At 35.9% G+C, this 20,271-nt stretch overlaps 1 protein-coding gene across 1 annotated transcript in view; it reads right to left on the bottom strand.

The window, feature by feature from the left end:
* LOC126248619 (intermembrane lipid transfer protein VPS13A-like) overlaps nucleotides 1-20,271 on the bottom strand; it is a 764,418-nt gene that overhangs the window by 339,368 nt on the left and 404,779 nt on the right. Inside the window, exon 31 of the mRNA XM_049949782.1 lies at nucleotides 14,384-14,512. Coding sequence (XP_049805739.1) covers nucleotides 14,384-14,512 — 129 coding nt within the window. The remainder of the gene's footprint in view (nucleotides 1-14,383; nucleotides 14,513-20,271) is intronic.

Genomic DNA, 20,271 nt, shown 5'->3' with positions numbered 1-20,271 from the left:
AAAAACATATAAATACACAGATATCTTAAAATATGTAGGTAAACAGAAGTGCTATGGATTGAAACTGCTTAACATCAGCTGTTATTGACTGTAGTTCTGATTCTTTATGAAGCATCATAAAGGTATGTGTTCCTCACTTCACCCTACAAGTTATAGGATGCAATCAGCGAATGGTTTGCATCCACATACTATTCAAAAGCTGAGTTACATTGTTAATAGTGAATATTAGCACCCCTTAAGACATTGGAAACCTTAAGTCTAAAATTATAACATATTGTATTTATTTGCATTTGCATACTCTGTTTTATTGATTACAATGTAAGACAGCTATGTATAAATGTACTAAACAACCTTGAACTGTATTTTAATGCATAAAATGTGAATTAAAACATGTCTGCATTGCATAACAGATTATCAATATATTCTCATATTGCATAGAAGGAGAGGTAAGGTAGGTAAGTGTTAAGCTCCACTTGGTGTGAAGACCCACGTCATAGTTTTGAATTGACTGCAACTGATTCAAGGAGTAGACTACCAGCTGGCTGGTGGTCTGCCTTATTGTAACATATTGTTCCATGAAAGTTCTTCCTCGCAGGTTGCTCCAGAGATGTTAAACTGAGATAAGGTTGCTTTTTACTAATTATAAGTAACTTATTTTACTTGAAAATTGTATAATATAGGCTTTCAAAAAAAGAGCCAATGAATCACTAATTGACACTACTGCAATTCACTTTCAAGTGGAAATAAATCTTCCACTTGGTCCCTAAAATCAATATGGCACATTTGACAGGAAATGGCAAAATAGGGCAAATCCTTACATACATTTAGTGGTAAATCCCCACAGCTCCAACAATGTAAGAACAATTCTCAGTTCTTCAATGATAACCCCCACAAAAGATGACATTCAACCCACACTGTCCACCCCCGTTAGCTGAGTGGCCAGCGCAGCAAAATGCCATGCCAAGGGGCCCGGGTTTGATTTGTGGCTGGGGCAGGAGATTTTCTCCACTCAGGGACAGGTTATTGTGTTGTCATCATCATTATTTCATCCCCATCTCTGATGTGCAAGTCATCCAATGTGGCATCAAATGGAATAAGTACTTGCTCTCGGCGGCTGAACTTCCCCATTTGGGGACTCCCGGCTCACAATGCCGTACACTCATTTTCCATTTCAACTTACACTACATGGGATTATCTCACTGAAATATATAATTCAACTGCCCACAATAAACATTAAGAGGAAACACTCTGGCAAGGAAATCTGTGGTTCTAATGTTGACACCCAATAAAGAAAGAATAGAAGAAGAATCCATGGGGAAATAAAAGCTTGTTACTGAAAACAAAAGACACACCAAAGCAAGAAAAGATGGAAACAAAATGATGTAAGCCATATTTCATTCATCAGTGCCAGAAAAAGTAAGAAGACAGGTCAAACAGCCAATTGATTATTCTTCAGGGTCAGATTCTGACTTCTCAGTTCATGGCAGTACATCAGATACACACACTGACTTACTATTTGGCAACAAATAGAGAATAGCAGAGGAACAAGAGCCTGGAACTTCAAGGAAGAATCAGATTTCACTATTACTTAATGAATGTGCTGTAGTAAAAGTGAGAGGAAAAGCTAGAAGCTCATTATAATTCTTGGTGGCCAAGGTAATTCCAGTAGATCAAGAGGAAAGCTATGAAGATATTTTACAAAAAGCTTACAGAATTCTACAGTTTTACTCAGACACAGGAAGATTAATTCACTGGCACTGATAATGTGACAATTGGCACACACAGGGATCTACAGAGCACAGTTATATAGCACAACGACTATCTCAGAAGACCTAAAAAAGTACACTATTTACTAGGTAAAGAGATAGCCTAGCTTTTGCCACAGAACTGTTTCAAGTTACTGTGCTAATACTTTCATGAAAAAGATAGCATCATTTTTGTATAAGAATGTTTAAGCATTACCTTCAAATTTATGGAATATTTTAGTTCAGTATTGTGTTGGGTAACTTGACTACAATACAACAATCTTACACAGGGTTATTTAAAGTGTTTTTATTATGCAGTCATCCTTTTTTATCCATGTTTATCTCAAATAAGGCAAAGACCCATGCTGTGGGGCTCTAGCACATTCTGAGGGGTAAAACACTGCATTTTTTAAAATTTTTGTTTGCTAAATCGTAAATTTATCTGTAATTAATAATCAGACATAGCTGGATTTTGGATGGATTATAGATAACAACCCAATCTATGATTTAAATTTCAAATTGTGCAAAAATTTTCCCCTCATTGACCACAATGTCAGAAACACTGAAAATTTTAGGGCTCCATCCCCACTTATCATACTTTGCAGATATTGGCTTACTTGCATCTGCAATTTTATATAGCTGTGATAAATTTTATGATTATTTTCAGTCATAATGGTCATATTTAGATGTTAGTCTAAGAGTCTTATCCCCATATGGTATAGTCATTTTTGACATCTGTCATTTTTTTGTAGGTATAACAAGTAGCTTGTGTTGCTGTTTTGTACAGTGTTTGTGACAGTTCATTTTTTCGTAATATCCTTAATAATTGCATATTACTTGGTGAACACTAACATTTCCAAGATGCATGGCAATGGCATAATGTTTCCCTGTTAAAAGCAAAGCCTGTGTGATTCTCTAAAGTTCTTCCTACTAATGATTCTGATAGCCCTCTTTTGTGTTCTGAAAGTACTAATTGTTGTATGAGGCAAAATGTCTGAGATTTGTATTGTACTGGTCAAACCAGAAGCAGTATGACATTCCACCACTAGATATATCGAGGCATATGTCTTAGCTACCGTGGCACAATGTTGCATCATCTTTGGCGCATGCACTTCTGAGGTGAAGTTATGCATGTCACAACATGTTTCAGTGCTTCTGCAAATCATGAAATGAGCAGTGTGAAGGAGCAATGGATTTGCATCAAATTCTGTTTCCAGCTTAAGAGATGCAGCTGAAACCAACCGCATGCTGACAGAGGCATTTGGTGAGAGTGCACTGAGTGAAGCAAGAACATTTGAGGGTTTCAATTACTTCAAGGTAGCTCAAGAATATGTGGAAGACAACAAACATTCTGGTTGACACACCGGAAATGATCATGAAAGTGTGTGATGTGATTGATGAACACCAAAAGCAGACAGTTCATGATATTTGTAACAAACTTGTGACGTCATATGGTATATGTCAACATGAACTCAACATGAAATGAATTGCAGCGAAGTTTGTTCCTTGTATCCTCAGCATCAACCAATTAAACCTCAGGATTCAGATGCGCACTGAGTTGCAAGAAAGAGTTTGAGAGTGTCCAAAATTCGCATGCAGAGTCATAACAGGTGATGAATCTTGGACCTATGGTTATGACCCTTAAACAAAGCAGCAATCATTATAATGGAAAACATCATCTTCTCCAAGGCTGAAAAAAGCTCAACAAATTTGCTGCAATATGAAGTCAATACTGATTTTTTTTTCTGGCATTTTGGAATAGTGCATAAGGTGCTTTTTCTCCTGATCAGACTGTCAATGGACAGTTTTACTGTCATGTTTGGAGGAAAATGAGGGCAAATATTTGGTGCAAATGACCAGAGTTGAGGAAAAGACTGGTTGGTGAACCATGACAATGCACCTGCACACACCTCACTCACTGTGAAGGAATTCTGGGCCAAAAACAACAAACCAATGGTTCTCCATCATACCTAGTTCCATGTGAATCCTTCCTGTTCCTGAAAATGAAAATCACATAGAATGTGTGATGTTTCGACTCAACTGAATACATTAAAGGGAAATTGTAATGGATCCTGAGCACCCTTCACCCTGTGAAATTCCAGGAGTGCTTCCAAAAATGGGAATATCACTGGGATCATTGCATGCATGCCTGAGGTGACTATTTTGAAGATGATGAAGGACAGTAGGAAGCAAGTGACTCCTGATTGCCTGCTCAATTATTTAGCCTTTTAGAATCCATATCTAACAACAACCTTATTTATCCTTTAAGTAAGGAGGAGACACACGTACATCCCACATTATGTTACTCTGGATCAACAAGCCAAAACACTTTGTGTTATTAATGTTAATGGTTGGTTTACAACTAATGGTGACAGCTGGATGTTGGACATTCATATTTTATATATTGTGAAAATGTAATGCCACTATTTTATTGTTGTTTAGAATTAGCTGGTTTGAAAGGAACCACTCACTGACAAGGTTTGTAACAATGTTTATCTTTTCTATATTTTGAAAATTGTATTTTTTTCAGACTTTATTAAAACTGTCATGTCAGCATCAAATAATACTGTTTTGTGGTACTCAGAATTCTAGTTCAGGTTTTTAATATAAAATAATATGAAAAAGAAGTGTTCCCATCAACACAGTTGTGGAATATTACAGGCAGCTCGGGCTTCATTTGGTCAGCATTCAGATGTTAATTTATGTAATCTGATGCAAAGTTTTTTGTCTACAACTGATAACTTAATATACTACACAATAGTTCTCACGTTTCCTAAGGAGAATGGTGTGGGCAGTCATTTTCAGTGCTATTAGTAAGTATACCAATATTCCTCTTTCTAAATAATTTTTGTTGATAAATTTTATCACTTTGTTGTACATAATACATTGTAACACAATTGAGAAATTGGAGGGCAAAGTAAATGGGTGGTAATTATACATATTATCTTTCCCTCATGCTATGTAAATGTGTGTGATTTTACAAGTTTGCAGAAATTCTGCAAAAATTCATGAATGAAAACAGCTGTTACAAAGATATTTTAGAAGTTGCATTAAATTTTGTAAACATTTGTCTACAATCATGCTACGCATGACATCAATGCCAGAAGGGTGTGTATTTCTTTAGTGCTTTGGTGGCTTTTTCTTCTTTTGTTACATTAGCAAGAATCACTGAACAAACAATGCAGGCTTCCATGGCTGATGTTTCAAGTTTTGGTGATATTTGTTTTATGGGCATCACATCAGGGCCCAAGACAGATTCCTCTGCCTAATGTTTCATCTTCCAATACTGGAGAAATCATTAGAGGCTGTAACAACTCAAAAAGCTGTTACAATCTCAAACAAGCTCAGCATGCCAAACTTCATATGTATTCAGGCAGGGTCAGTTGCTGATGGCATCAGACCACTGTCTACGATCATGGAATCATGTCAATATGTTATTTAATACTATGGCTACATTGTGTACAATTTCAGTCCTTTTTCTTTTCTGCTAAAGCTGTTTTTGTGTTTCTGAATTTCTTTGGCCTCTCTGTCCATAGTAGCAAAGTAATGATTAAATATTGACAAAACCATGGTATCAGACAAATGTATTTGGTGGTTACCTGCACTCAATGCATGTTTTGCTAAGACCAATTTCTCCAAGTTGCCCAGACAATAACTATACTTGAGTTCCTTAAGGTGGGTGTTACTGCTTCTTTCTGTAGTTTCTATGTACACTTGACAATATGTGCAAGGAATTTTACACACCTGTCTGTGACATCACCCATCTAATTTGATGATCTGAAGACCCATTCTTTCATAAGACTTTTTGTAGGTGCTGCAATTCTTGACCAAGGCTCTCCTTTTCCTAAAGTGTTTGAGCTGTATGGACGAGAGTGTTTTACAATGAATTACTTTGTGATGGATGGCAATGGCTTGAAGAGAAAAAATAGAGATAAATTTGTGTAGGTTTGCTATATACAGGGTGGTGAGAAACAGTCTGAAAAGCTTGTAAGAGGGCTGCAAGGTACGATGTGCTGTGAAATAATTGTGAAGGAAAAAATTCAATACACTGTGCTATTTATGAGTTAATTGACATTGAAGTTGCACAGTTAGGTTGTTGTGCATTCAAATTCATGTGGCCCACCAGACATGGTGTTGGCAAACATGTTCTTTGTTTGGTTTCCTGCAACTGAACAAGGGAACATTACCTAAAATGGATATAGATTGTAGCACAGAGTGAACCCAAGCCAAAGGCTGAGCAGTCTTTTGCACTGTCATCCAAGCTCTGAGAGCAGCTGACATTAATTCAGGACTCTTTTAGCATATCTCAACAAATACCTTTTTTTTCAAAACACACTTTTTAATGCACTCTGGTACTTTAATATGAGCCTTTCATAATGGCTAACAGTAAGTAAGACAAATCTGAGTATCTGCCATTGTAAAAGGTGACTGAACATGTCAAATTATTACAAAACTTGACATCCCCATTCTTCAAGAGTCCACAAAACTAAGCTAATCCTTCTTTTGTACTGTATGATTGAAATTTAAAACATAAAATTCATAACATACATTTAATAGCCTTTACACTTGCATGTGTTTATTGTTGGGCAATAATACAACACACTACATAATAAACTGTTAGACCACAATGAATTCTGAGATGTATAATTCTCTTTCATATTCAGATACTGTTTCACTGTATCATTACTAGCTGTTGTAGAATGAACATCATTATTAAGATGTTAGAAAATTCTGAATATTCTTAACAGTACAGGAGGTGAAAAGGGGAAAACAAAGCAGGAGTTGCCAGTCAAAAGAGTAAGATGTGTATGATTGTACATTCAAATGATAATCTGAGCACAATCTATTACCATATTAAAATAACAAAGGAAACAACATGTTAAGCAGCATATTTGGATTTCAATTATCTTATTCTTTTGAAAGATCGTCTGAATATGAATAAGCCAAAAGTTATACAGGATAATTTCTTACTTTGATACATGAGAGTGAACTTGCATAAAAAAATGCAGAGGGAAGGAAGATGACAGAAGTAAACCAAGATCTATGTCAGTCTCACACAATATATCAGAAGAAATATGATGAGAAACTCTGGTGTGTACCTCAGCATTCAGAAAAGTGACAGGCAAGTCTGATATTATTTATAAGTTTGTACAATGAATATAATTGTCTGGACAGGTTATATTTATTTCAAATTTATTTTTCCATTAGTGTCTGGAGAAAGATTCAGGCATATTGGCAACAGATATAAGATGAAGGGTGCACTGCCTAAGGAGAATTGAGGCAGATGAACTCACAAGCTGCAGGAATGGGACACAGAGCAGACACATTTCACTACAAAATTACAGCTACAATGCTTCTCTACCTAAACAAGGGTTGTTGGCCTGCTCTCTTTCAAAGTATAAGTAGATATTCTATAAATGATTCAACCTCAGCTTTGGAAATCTTTATACTAACAGTTTCTCAGCTTGTGGAGGGTTTGTTGTAGAGTTAAAGTCAGCTCTAGACTTGGAATTAAAAAAAATATGAGAACAGATTACAGATTGCACAAAATAAAGGCAAAAAGATTTTTCAGTACTTAAAATGAAATAAAAATAATACAGTGACAGTTTGTTTTGACAGCCAGCAGAATCAACCATTATTCAAACTGTCTATTGGAGAAGTATTTCACTCCAGACAGGTCTAGTTGTATAATTGCACAGTCTTAAAATATTCACAAAAGGAAGCACAATATGTTGTTAACTACACATGGCTTGAGACTGGCTCAGGAGAGGGGAACAAATGAAAGTGCATCTTCTATGAGAGACCATTTAAGTTCTTTAGAGCAAGATCTAATGAAAGAAGATGTAGAAAATCTTAGTCTCAGGTTATTTTCTGACTTTTCTGACCCTTGTGTCTTCCATAACAAAAACTTCACAATGATTATGAGTTACATTGAAATCTCAAAGGTATTTAAAGGAATTCAGCATTATTTCTCCAAATGTGTCCATAGCTATTTGCCCCCTAACAGGGTTTTTAGCGTTATTGAAAAAGAACTATGGAAACATCAAACAATCACTCTGCCCTCAGAATACTATGGCCTTTTGGGAAAGTTGGGATGGTTAAAGTTTGAGGTAGGAACTAGTATGATTACAACATGAAATCAATCTCCAAGCATATAATCATAACCAAACAGTCTTTTAAAATGTCTGAGGCAAGGGTACTACATTATGTAAGAAGACTTAAGACCAAGACACAACGCCTTTTCAAAATGCTTACTTTGGTTCATGTACAGGTGCTTAAATCTGGAAACAGAAGTGCTTCAACTATGTTTGAAGTGCCTCAACTTCCATCAGTGAATCATGTATGCAGAAATAAAGTTAATGACATAAAGAAGTTGACATCTTATTTTGAAAATGATTCAGAGGAAAGTAAAGAGTTCTATTCAAAGGTTGTACATGGGAGTGATAATGACACTGAAGACAAAATTCTGTATTATGAAGAACCTACATATTAAAGAGGGCTGTCTTTCAGAATTATTTTGGATTTCACACAGCATTAAATCTAAAAATTGTATTAAAATATGTACTACAGATTTATCATTATGAGTTTCATAATAGATTTAAGATGTGAGAAACAGATGTTGGTACTGTGGGAGTTCTGTTCATGTTTTCACTTAGAAGAAAAAATATAGATTTACTAATGCATTGTTAATTTCTTAGTTGATATTATCTGCAAAATGTAATATACTTAAGAGCCCATTGAATTTAAATGCTTAGAATGTATCTTTATAACACCTAACTTAATAAAATAAAAAAGAAGGTGGACAAATTTTGTTTGTAAATGTTTGTTATTTGTAACTTTTTTTTCCTCAATAAAGACTATTAGTGATGAACTTCAATTATTCCTTCTTCAGTCCCTACCAACATGGATGACCAGTACTATGTTTACAAAAATTTTTTGAATCAACAGATGAACACAACTAAAAGTACCTTTCATGTAAAATTTTGTAAATGGCATATGCTGAGTTTTGTTACCACGGACCTCAATTGTATCTGGCAGGACACTTGAATTTATGTGCACAAATGGCCTAATTGGCTAACTTCAATGATAATGAACTCAGAAAGGGAACAGCATATCAGTTGTTTTTCTTAATAAGTATTTCCCTGTACAACCTTCCCTGCAGAACCCTTACAAGCTTTTCTGACTGTCTCTGACAACCTTTTATACTTTGGCCGAGGGATCCATCTGTTCTTCTCTCTACTAACATGTCCAGGAAAGATAGTTGGCTCTGTTTCGCCAGTTCCATTATGAAACTTATATTATCATGGCTGGAGTTTAAATGTTGCAGGAATTTGTGAATCTTTTGATAGTCAAAGTCAAGGATGCTTGAGAAATAAACTTATGCTGGCTAAATATCCAGAAAGACTGGTAGACTCCTATGGGAACATGGCATCCAGTGTGCTTCACAGTCTTGAACACAGATAAAATGTATTCTTCGTAGTTTTAAAGATGCTCTAGGTCTCTGAAAGCTGGGTGTATCACATTCATACCTGACTACAACAACCAAGCAAATCAGCTGTTGCCAAGCACTGGTCAAATATAATCATGAAATGACTTTGGGTTCACCACAAGTGGAAAATGCTGAGAAAATTTCCATTTCAGAGATTTTAGTGCAAGCTCTGAAAAACAAATGAACATCAAAGGGCACAGTGGGCATTGGGAGTCGAACTCAGCTACAAATAGTGGTGAGAGGCCAGCAACAGTTCACATTCTGATTGGAGTGAGTACACAAACAGCAAGACTCACAGAACCTGAAGCAAATGGCTTGGTCAGTTCTTGAAATCTTGTGCATAAAATGTAAACAACTTTGCAGAAAACCTGGAAGCACACTATTAATGAATTTTGCTGAGAACATCTGAGGGATCACAAAAGAGGAGTTATCAAAGCACTGGTAGACCAGGCTAAAAGAATCTGTGAGCCACAGTACTTGGAGGTCAAGCTCAATCATTTCAGAACTCCCTTCATAAGAAATGGCTGCTCTCACAAAAAGATAAATTAGGCACTACACCCTAAAAGATCTGGAGCTATTAATGAAAAAGAAGCAAGTAAAGGCAAACTTTCCTCCCATTCATAAACCTGGTCACAGACTTCATCAGCAAAGTACTCAGAAGACATGCTATTGACACAATGTTCAATCCAACAGGAAAGATGAGGTATTATTTAAATATGGCAAAGGGCCTATGCATGCCATTTGCAGCAGCTGGAGTATATAAAATCCCTTGTACATGTGGTCAACTGTGCATAGGAACTACAAAAAGAAGCATTAACACACCCACCTTAAGGAGCACAAGAGCAACTGTCATCTGGGCAACACAGATAAATGGACAGTAGCAGAACATGCACTAGGACCAGAGAACCATCAACTTCAGTTCTCTTAGGCCATGGTTGTGCCAAGATCAAATCATTACTTTGATAGGACATACAGGAAGGCCATAGCAATTCAAAACTACAAAAACAAATTTAATGGAAAAGAGGAAAGACTATGTTAGGTTTCTTGTGGGCCTCACTGTATAAACAAATTGGCTTTCTTAGATTTTCTGGGATTGCAACTGCCTTCTGAGTTGTTATAGTTTATGATGATATCTCCAGTATTGAGAAACAGAATGTAAGGCAGATAGATATGCCTTGAACCATGGCCTAAATATCATAAAACTGCATTTTGATACTGCCTGGTCACATATTTACAATTTAATTTTCAATTTCTAATCTTCAGCTATTCTAGTAAAGTTATTACTGAAAATGTTTGCTGTTTTTCTTGGACTAAACCTTTTCTTATTTTTATGTGTCTGAACTATATTTTCATTTATTTTTTGCTAATTACCAGTTTACTTTCTGATGAGGTTCCAAATTAATTTTAATTTATTTCTTGCATTATGGCTATACTTATCATAATTACCTTTAATATGGTTTTATATTTTTTGGTGTAGAGGGTAAAAACTGTAGAGGAAGGCAGACATCAGAATACATCCAGCAAATAATTGAGGATACAGGTTGCAATTGCTACTCTTGGATGAAAACGTTGGCACAGGAAAATATCTCATGTTTTATTCTCTTTTTTGGCTCATAATGCTAAGTCCTTTAGTGGTAGAACAATTTACAATTCTCCTACTAATATTTGCTCCACAAATAGGAAAGGCAGCTTCAAAATGCAGTACTAAGGTATCTAAAACCTTATCTGTCATTTATGCTAGCTCAGTGACTGAATCCATTATACAAAGAGACTTAGGATTGGGGATAGTTGTGTCTGGACCTACTATGATTGCGTGAAAGTCTTATAAGGGATGCCAATACATGTTGCTTTCCCCCACACTGAAAGTGTGAAATGTAATATGCTGTAAGATTAACAATTTTTAGTATGATGTATCTTGATAGTTACCAAGAGAGGCCATATGAAGTAGTTTCTATATAATGTAATACAGTGCTTATTTCAAAATAGAAGAACAGCCTTTACAGGAAAATGACTTCCTTGCAAATAATTAAATATAATTTATAGTATTTTTAAACATATTGTGAAGTTGCACTTCCCTCACTCTGTGCCAGATTGTTACTTACTTAAAATAAATATCTCAAATGTTATTATTATTGGTAATGGCAGAATAAATCTGCAGATGTCATATGCTTCCAAACTCAGCACAACAATCATGTAACAACAGAAGAGATATATGTGCAAGAGAAATGATGTTACTGAAATAAAGTTGCTTGTATGTAAAATCAGGGAAAGTTTAAAGTTAAATTGCAGAGTCTCACCATTAACATATCACATGTGAGTGTGTAATGCTTAACAAGCTAGTGCCACTGATGTATCTGACAGCTGTTTGTTATCACACATAAGCAGCTGTGCATTTGAAACCTTGTAACTTACTGACTGAAGTATTACATCTGAGCCTCTAATACTGCCTTCAAACTTTTAAAACTCTGTACACACACACACACACACACACACACACACACACACACACACACACTCATTGCCTTAACTACATAAAAATAGTTACATAAATAATACCATTGTTTAAAACTGTGTGGCAGCATGCATTTAAAATTTGAATTATTGTGTTACAAGAGTAAGCAATAGTGTTCCTGAAACTTCCTGGCAGATTAAAATAGTGTGCTGGAACAAGACTTGAACTCAGGACCTTCCGTGGGCAAGTGCTCTACCATCTGCACAACCCAACCATGACTCAGAACTTCCATCAGTACCTTGTCTCTCACTTTTGAAACTTCACAGAAGCTCTCCTGTGAACCTTACAGAATTAGCACTCCTGGAAGAAAGGATATTGCAGAGACATGGCTTAGCCACAGCCTGAGGATGTTTGCAGAATGAAATTTTCACTCTACAGCTGAGTATGTGATGATATGAAACTTCCTGGAAATATAAACTGTGTGCTGGATCAAGACTCGAACTTGGGACCCTTGCCTTTTGCGGGCACGTGCTCTACCATGAGTCATGCTTGGGTAACTCAGATGGTAGAGCATTTTCAAATGAATGCAAAGGTCCTGAGTTCAAGTCCTAGTCTGCCACACAGTTTTAATGTGCCAGGAAGTTTCATATCAGTGCACACTCCACTGGGGACAGAAAATTTGATTCTGGTTCATCGCCAAGGCTGTCACTAAGCCATGTGCCATGTGTCCACAACATCCTTTCTTCCAGGAGTGCTGGTTCTGCTACGTTTGCAGGAGTGCTTTTGTGAAGTCTGGAAGGTTGGAGATGAGTTACTGGCAGAAGTAAAGCTATGAGAACAGGTCATGAGTTTTGCTTGGGAAGATCAGATGGTAGAGCACTTGCTTGCAAAATGTAAATGTCCCGAGTTAGAGTCTCAGTCCAGCACACAGTTGTAATCTGCCAGGAAGGTTCATATCAGCGCCCACTTCATTGCAGAGTGAAAATTTCATTCTGAATCCTGTTCCTGTCAAGCACAATTATATTGTAGCACCTTTCACACTATTGTGTAATAAAAGTAGTATTCACAACAAAATAATTACAGATTTAATAAACCTTGGGGATTGTATAATGCAGTATCAGTATACTTTAGTTACAAATCCACAACTGCATTTAAATTTAAGAACTTGACTCATTCTACATTGTAACATGAACATAAGAAAGAAATACACTGAAGAATCAAGGAAACCGGTACACCTACCTAATATTGTGCAGGGCCCAAGCACACAGAAATGCCACAACATAATGTGGCATGGACTCAACTAATGTCTGAAGTAGTACTGGGGAGAACTGACACCATGAATCCTGCAGGGCTGTCCACCTAAACTGTGAGAGTATGAGGAGGTGATCTCTTTTCCTGAACAGCACATTGCAAGGCATCACAGATATGTTCAATAATGTTCATGTCTGAAGAGTCTGGTGACCAGTGGAAGTGTTTAATCTCAGAAGAGTGCTCTGGGAGCCACTCTGTAGCAATTCTGGATGTATGTGGTGTTGTATTGTCCTGCTGGAATTGCCCCAGTCCGTCAGGATGCACAATGGACATGAATCGATGCAGGTGATCAGACAGGATGCTTACATATGTGTCACCTGTCAGAGTCATATCTAGACATATGAGGAGTCCCATATCATTCCAACTGCGCACGCCTCACACCATTACAGAGCCTCCACCAGCTTGAATGGTCCCCTGCTGATATGCAGAGTCCATGGATTCATGAGGTTGCCTCCATACCAGTACATGTCCATATGCTCTATACAATTTGAAACAAGATTAGTCTGACCAGACAAAATGTACCAGTCATCAATAGTCCAATGTCGGTGTTTACGGGCCCAGGTGAGGCATAAACCTCTGTGTTGTGCAGTCATCCAGGATACATGAGTGGGCCTTCAGCTCTGAAAGCCAATATTGATGATCTTTAATTGAATGGTTCACATGCTGACACTTGTTGATGGCCCAGCATTGAAATCAGCAGCAATTTGTGGAAGGGTTGCACTTCCATCATGTTGAATGATTCTCTTCAGTCGTTGCTGGTCCCATTCTTGCAGGATCTTTTTACGGCCGCAGAAGTGTCAGAGATCTGATGTTTTACTGGATTCCTGATGTTCATGGTATGCTCATGAAATTGTCATATGGGAAGATCCCCACTTCATTGCTACCTCAGAGATGCTGTTCACATTGCACATGCGCCGACTATAACACCATGTTCAAACTTACTTAAACCTCGATAACCTGGCATTATAGCAGCAGTAACCAATCTAACAACTGCACCAGACACTTGCTGTCTTTTACAGGCATTGTCAACAACAATGCTGTATTCTGCCTCTTTTCTTATCTGTGTATTTGAATTCGCATGCCTATACCAGTTTCTTTGGCACTTCAGAGTCTATTTCAACGTTATGGGATAGGCTAAGGGAAAACATTTTTTTGTCAAAACACAGAAGTTACTCTAGTATAACAATGCATCATGGTTGCCACGATGGCATTATAAAGAAAGTACACTTTCAGATAGTGAAATCAAAAGTAATAAATATCACACAAAGCAAAAGACTATTATCAAGTATAACAAAAATATACTTGCTAATATAGAGGCATTATATGGCAAATCTTATAATGTAAATTGTCTGTTAGTTCCTCCACAGCATTTTCCATAACACTTACATCAGATAAAGTATGAACTGTGCTAGCAGAGATGTGAAGGTTTATTGTACTAACAGAGACAATCACAGTCACTCCATGTTCAGCTGTCCTTACGGTTTTTGCAAATTCTATGTCACATGGATACAGCACCTGCAATATATTGATGGTTAATTAAAGTTGTGATTCTAGGAGGGCTTAACATTTTATCAGTGTCAAATGAATTGTAAATCTCAACATGATGGACATAGTATATAAGAACATGTGATTTTCAGTTTGAAACATGTTACAGCGGAAACATAATATTTTGCCTCTTCTCAACCCTGTGATCATCAAGCTGTTCTCTAGCTCTGAATGTTCAATACCATGGTATTTCATTATTAAGAGATAAGTTGATACATCTGGGAAATAAGCTGAAATATATACTCATAGCTCAAAGCATTTCATCATACATAAATTCCCAATATGTTTGAGTTATAGCATAAGACTTTTACAAGACAGAATGTTACCACTGTAACTATATTCCACGCCAACCATTTTTGTCCTCTTTGACCATCTCGTATATGACTTAGACATATCAGCATGTTGTTTTCAGATATTTGCGAAGTTGAAGTATAATCAGCAGTTGTGGCGGTTTTCAATGGATGGGGTTTTTATTAAGACAGTGAAGCACAGACATATCAGTGATCAATAAGACACCGTTGATTGATGAATGTTGTACTGTTTGATATTCTGGTAACAATTATTTGAAAATTAAAGTTGTTTACTGAAAAATAAAATGTTTCTCATTTTTATTTGACTGGCATTAATATTTGAAGTGAGATATATTTTATTTAGTACAGTACACTTGTGCTTTTTTTTTAAATAGCTTGCCTAACGGTAAAACATATTTTAACAAAGAATGGTAAACGTAACACAAAATTTTTGTATAGCAGACTGTCAAAAAATCTCTCTACCAGAATATTTCAAAGTGATAAACATTAATAACATTGTTTAGGAGCTATTCTGGCAGTAATTATCAATGTTATTTCTGATGTGTACCAGTGATTGATAAATATATTCGAATGATGCAGCTAATATACCCAGGGTTTTGAACAGATCTTTACAATGAGCTCAACTACTATTTTTGGTTATTATTCTTATGGCCCTTTGCTGCTGTTTTGAATTGTGTTCATATTTAGTGCATTTGTGCCCCTGAAAAGAATGTCATAGCTGTGAACTGATTGACTCTATGACCAATGTGTAACTAAAAGAAACTGGCTGTTACACATTGATTATAGGATGCTAAGGGCACAATATTATGATGACATTCTGTTTGCTAGTATCTTTTTGTGTTCTACACCAGTTCAACTAAGAATCAATATTCACTCCTAGAATTTGTGCATTTGTTGCATAATCTACAGAGGTATCACGTACATTTAATTTAACAATGCCATTCTCCCTTTTTGAAGTGAAATTCATTACATTACTTTTATTTATGTTCAATGCTTATTGACCAATGGTAAACTTCCTTGAGGATTTCATTTGCTTCCTCAACAAGGAGTTCTCTTGTTTTCTCTGTCACTATAATATTACTGTTGTCAGCAAACAGGATTTTTTCTAATCACTAAAACTACTAGGGATTTCTTTGATGCATATCAGGAGAAGTGTTGGTCACAATACGCTATGCTGAGGAACTCTCTTGTTAATGTATTTTGGTTCTGATGAGGGTTTTATTAAAAGTCTTGACTTATCTGAGGTATGACATATCTCAGCTCTTTGTACCCTGTCTGCTAGATATGACGAGAACCTGTCATCTGTCCTAATGCTTCTTGCTTTTTCAGGAGAATCATAAGGTCAACAGTAACAAAAGCTTTAGAAAGAAAAAAAATATGCTTGTAACACACTCACCTCTATCAGGAATATTGAGTAACATTTTTGTGAAGTCCACTATGGCCGACTCCACACTTCTACCATTTCAGAATCCAAGCTATGATTCACTTAAAATGTTTTATTTATTCAAGTAATTCATTAGTCTGTTTATCATAACTGATTCTATTATTTTTGAGAATGGTGACAGCAGGGAAAGAGACAGGTAATTTTCTACATCTTCTGTGTTACCTTTCCCTCGCAGACGTACAACTCTTCTTGTCTGTTTTAAATACTCAGGAAATTTCCCTGATGTGCAGGAATCATTTATTACATTTGTTAAGGGAGCTTGTATAAACTCTATGCATTGTTCCAATATACACAATGGTACTTCATCTAAGCCTACTGACTGTCCAGTTTTTAGTTCATGTACAGATTACTGACTTCATGACCTATGGTTGGGAGTAACATCATTGTACTTAGTCCATAATTATTTACAGTTGTTACAATTATTATCAGGAATTTTTGATGACCTCCTCTCCAGTATCTGAAAAATGCTCAGTCACATAATTTGTAAGGTGGTGTGTGTGGAGAGTGTGCCTTGTACCACTACATGTTATTTCCTTTCCTGTTCCACTTGTAAACAGAGTGAGGGAAAAATGACTATCTATATCCCTCCATACAAGACCTAATTTATCTTACCATATTGTCATAGTCCTTTTTCAAAATGTTTGATGGTGGCTGTATAATTATTCTTGAGTTAACTTCAACTGCCAGTTCACCAAATATTCTCTACAATGTTCTGTGAATAGAATGTAGTTTTCCCTTCAGCGATTCCAATTTGAGATCACAAAGTATCTCCATAATACTCGCTTGTTAATCGAACCTACCAGTAAGAAATTTAGCAGTCTGCCTCTGAATTGCTTTGATGTTTTCCTTTAATCTAACCTCCTGAGCATCTCAAACATTTAAGTGGTACTCAAGGAAGGGTTCCTTTCCAGATGAACCACACATCCCTAAAATTCTCCCAATAAACTGAAGTTGACCATTTACCTTCCCTGCTGCCAACCTTATGTGCTCGTTCCATTTTATATTGCTTTGAAACATGGCATCTAGACAAAGCAACACACTACTAATGCTATGTTAAAATATTGTGGGATTGTTTTCCCTACTATCTCCATTAACTTACATTTTTCTATACTTAAAGCAATGTGCCATTCATTAAACAAACTAGAAATGTTGGGCAAGACATCCCTTATGCTCCTATATTCACTCAACAATGACACTTTCCTGAACACCACAGTATCATCAGCAAAATAATACCTGTAGATAGCTCCTTGTCCTGACCATCAGATCATTTATGTATATAGAGAATAAGTGTAGTCCTCTCACACTTCCTTGGGGCACTCCAGATGGTACCCGTGTCTCTGACGAACACTTGGTATCAAGGGCAATGTACTGGGTTCTAATACTTAAGACATCCTCCAGCCCTGCACATATATATGAAACTATTGCATGTGCTCATATCTTCCTTAAAAGTCTGCCAGGAGGGTACCGTGTCAAATGGTTTTGGGAATTCTAGGAATATGGATTCTGCCTGTTGACCTCTATCCATGGATCAAAGGATCCCCCTCCCCTTCCAGCATGTTGTTATGAGTTTGTTTGTATCACCATGTTTCCTTTTTTTATGTCATCCCAGACAGCTTTGATTATATTGTCTGCATTGTATATTACTTTGTCATTGAATGACTTTTATACAGCAATCAGCACTTCACATTACTTGACAGAGAAATATATCCATGGCAGAGGTAGGCAACCATTCAAATTTAGCACAACTTTTAAATACAGAGAGGTCTTGATCACACAGATCTTTATTAAGTGTTAAGCTCTTTCAATTAGAAACAAAACACAAACATTTAACTTTCGTAAGCTTAACCACAATGTAATGTACATATACAGGTTCAAAGAACTCATTTTGTTATATATAGCTCCACATTTCTATACTGCTACACATGTTCACACTGCATCCCATACAGCTATATGTCCAAATAGAATCCATTAATTCCAAAATAGTATGACCACTATTTCAGCCTTCTGACTGCCTAGGTATCAGTTTTAGCAACCAGTGATCCTAACCTTACATCTTCAACCATAATATGCTAAAATATTTATTGGTGTCCTCAAATATCTACTTCATGCTAAGCTATTATGCATTCTCATATTATACATTTACATTTTTTAATATAAAATAAAGAAGAATTTTACTATTAGCTTCTGTTTTATTTCAAATTGTTGTCACTCATCTAAGCTTACCTAAATAGTTATATTGTATGTAATCCATTATTTTTTTGACTAATGTAATGATTACAGTTCATCATACTCAAATAACATTTCATTTTGTGATGGTTGTTAACTGATAACAGCTGAACAATTTTAAAGTAATGGTATAGCATTAAGTTTAAAAAATTATAAATGTCTTTTATTGTATAATAATTCTCTTTTATTTCAAGTTGTTGCCACTAATCTGGGCTCACCTAAATGATTGTGTTATATTTCATTTATTATATGTCTGTCTATTGTAATATGACTACATTGGGTGATACTAACTTAACATTATATTTAGTGTAAACTTATCCCTTCACAGCTTGTATTTTATTTCTTATTTATATTGGTTTTATGTTTATTCTCTACCACACCAGTTATTGGTTGCAAATATGTCTTCTGTTCTGATTATTGACTAATGACTACCTCTGTACGGTTGCTCACAATGTTACCTAACAATGCCCTTTCCACGCTGTCAGTACATGACTTTCTCCTCCATAGAAGTAGCAGAAATGTATCTTTGTCAAGTTGTTCATGAGGTTCTGACATGTAATTAATTGCAATGTATCATTGTTTGTAAAGTTACTCTTTGACTTGCTTTCCATCATTAATGCTAGCATAATCTACTGGCCTTCATAATTGCTATTGTTAATTTTTTGTGCACTTCATTCCACAGCTTCCGTCTGATACTGAAGTTTTGAAATTCATCACACTTAATAAAGAATTGTGTGAGCAAGATCTTTAAGTTGTACCACATATGCACTTTTCCATTAATCTTCTTGTAACTATGACAGAAATTTAACAACTCTGGACCATTATGACTCTCTTTCAAGAAACTGAGTGCTGAAGTGCTTGGGAAGTAATCTTAATATCTGCTGTCATCCATTTGATTTTGGGAGACACTGATACTGTTATGGGTATGTTTGGAAAAGTTTTTTCAAAACTGAATTTAAATAAGGTCGAGAATTTAGAGAATTTCACATTGACATTGTTTTCTCCATAAACTTTATCTCAGCTTTTGTTTGCTAGTTTTTCTGAAAAATATTGTATTTGTATTTCTGGTATATGTCTTTTACAGGACTACAGTTTAGAGAATTTTTTCATGTTCAGTTTTACTGTTATTATTTGGCAGAAATTGCATGATATTTCAAGATCTTTTACAGCTACATCACGCATTTCCCTGTCTGTAGTAGTGACCAGATGTTCAGTTACTGATTCAGTTATTGTAGTGACCCTTGTGCACTATTAACCAACAGGAACACACCAAAACTCTGCAGGATATTTATGAGGGTCATATTAGTTTCAGTTATGACATCTGTGTTTATGTCACCAGAACTAATTGTGTTGACTTTTGTAGCTGACACTTTATCTACAACTTCTGTTAATTTATTGAACAAGAGGCCACATTACCACTTGGAGATTGACAGATGCATAAAATGATCAATTTCTTGGTGATATCAAGCAGTAGCTGATATTTCAAAGTGTTTGTCCTCACTTACTGTACTAAGGTCATGTCTTGATTTGAACTGTGCTCCTTTTCTTATATAAATGCATGATCCTCCACTCTTTGAAGTAGTCCTACAGTAAGTCTGTCCTTTCATACAGCTTTAATACTGCATGTTTGATTACTATTTTCCTACAACAGTGCTTAGTGACATAAACTACTGTGCAATTGAAAGACTGGAGCTGAACTTCAAATTGTTGTACTTTATTTTTTATTGTTTGTATGTTTTGATGAATGA

Source organism: Schistocerca nitens, chromosome 3, assembly GCF_023898315.1.
Source record: "Schistocerca nitens isolate TAMUIC-IGC-003100 chromosome 3, iqSchNite1.1, whole genome shotgun sequence".
Lineage (NCBI taxonomy): Eukaryota > Metazoa > Arthropoda > Insecta > Orthoptera > Acrididae > Schistocerca > Schistocerca nitens.
The sequence above is the reverse complement of the archived record's forward strand: the minus strand, read 5'-3'. Positions and strand labels throughout refer to the sequence as shown.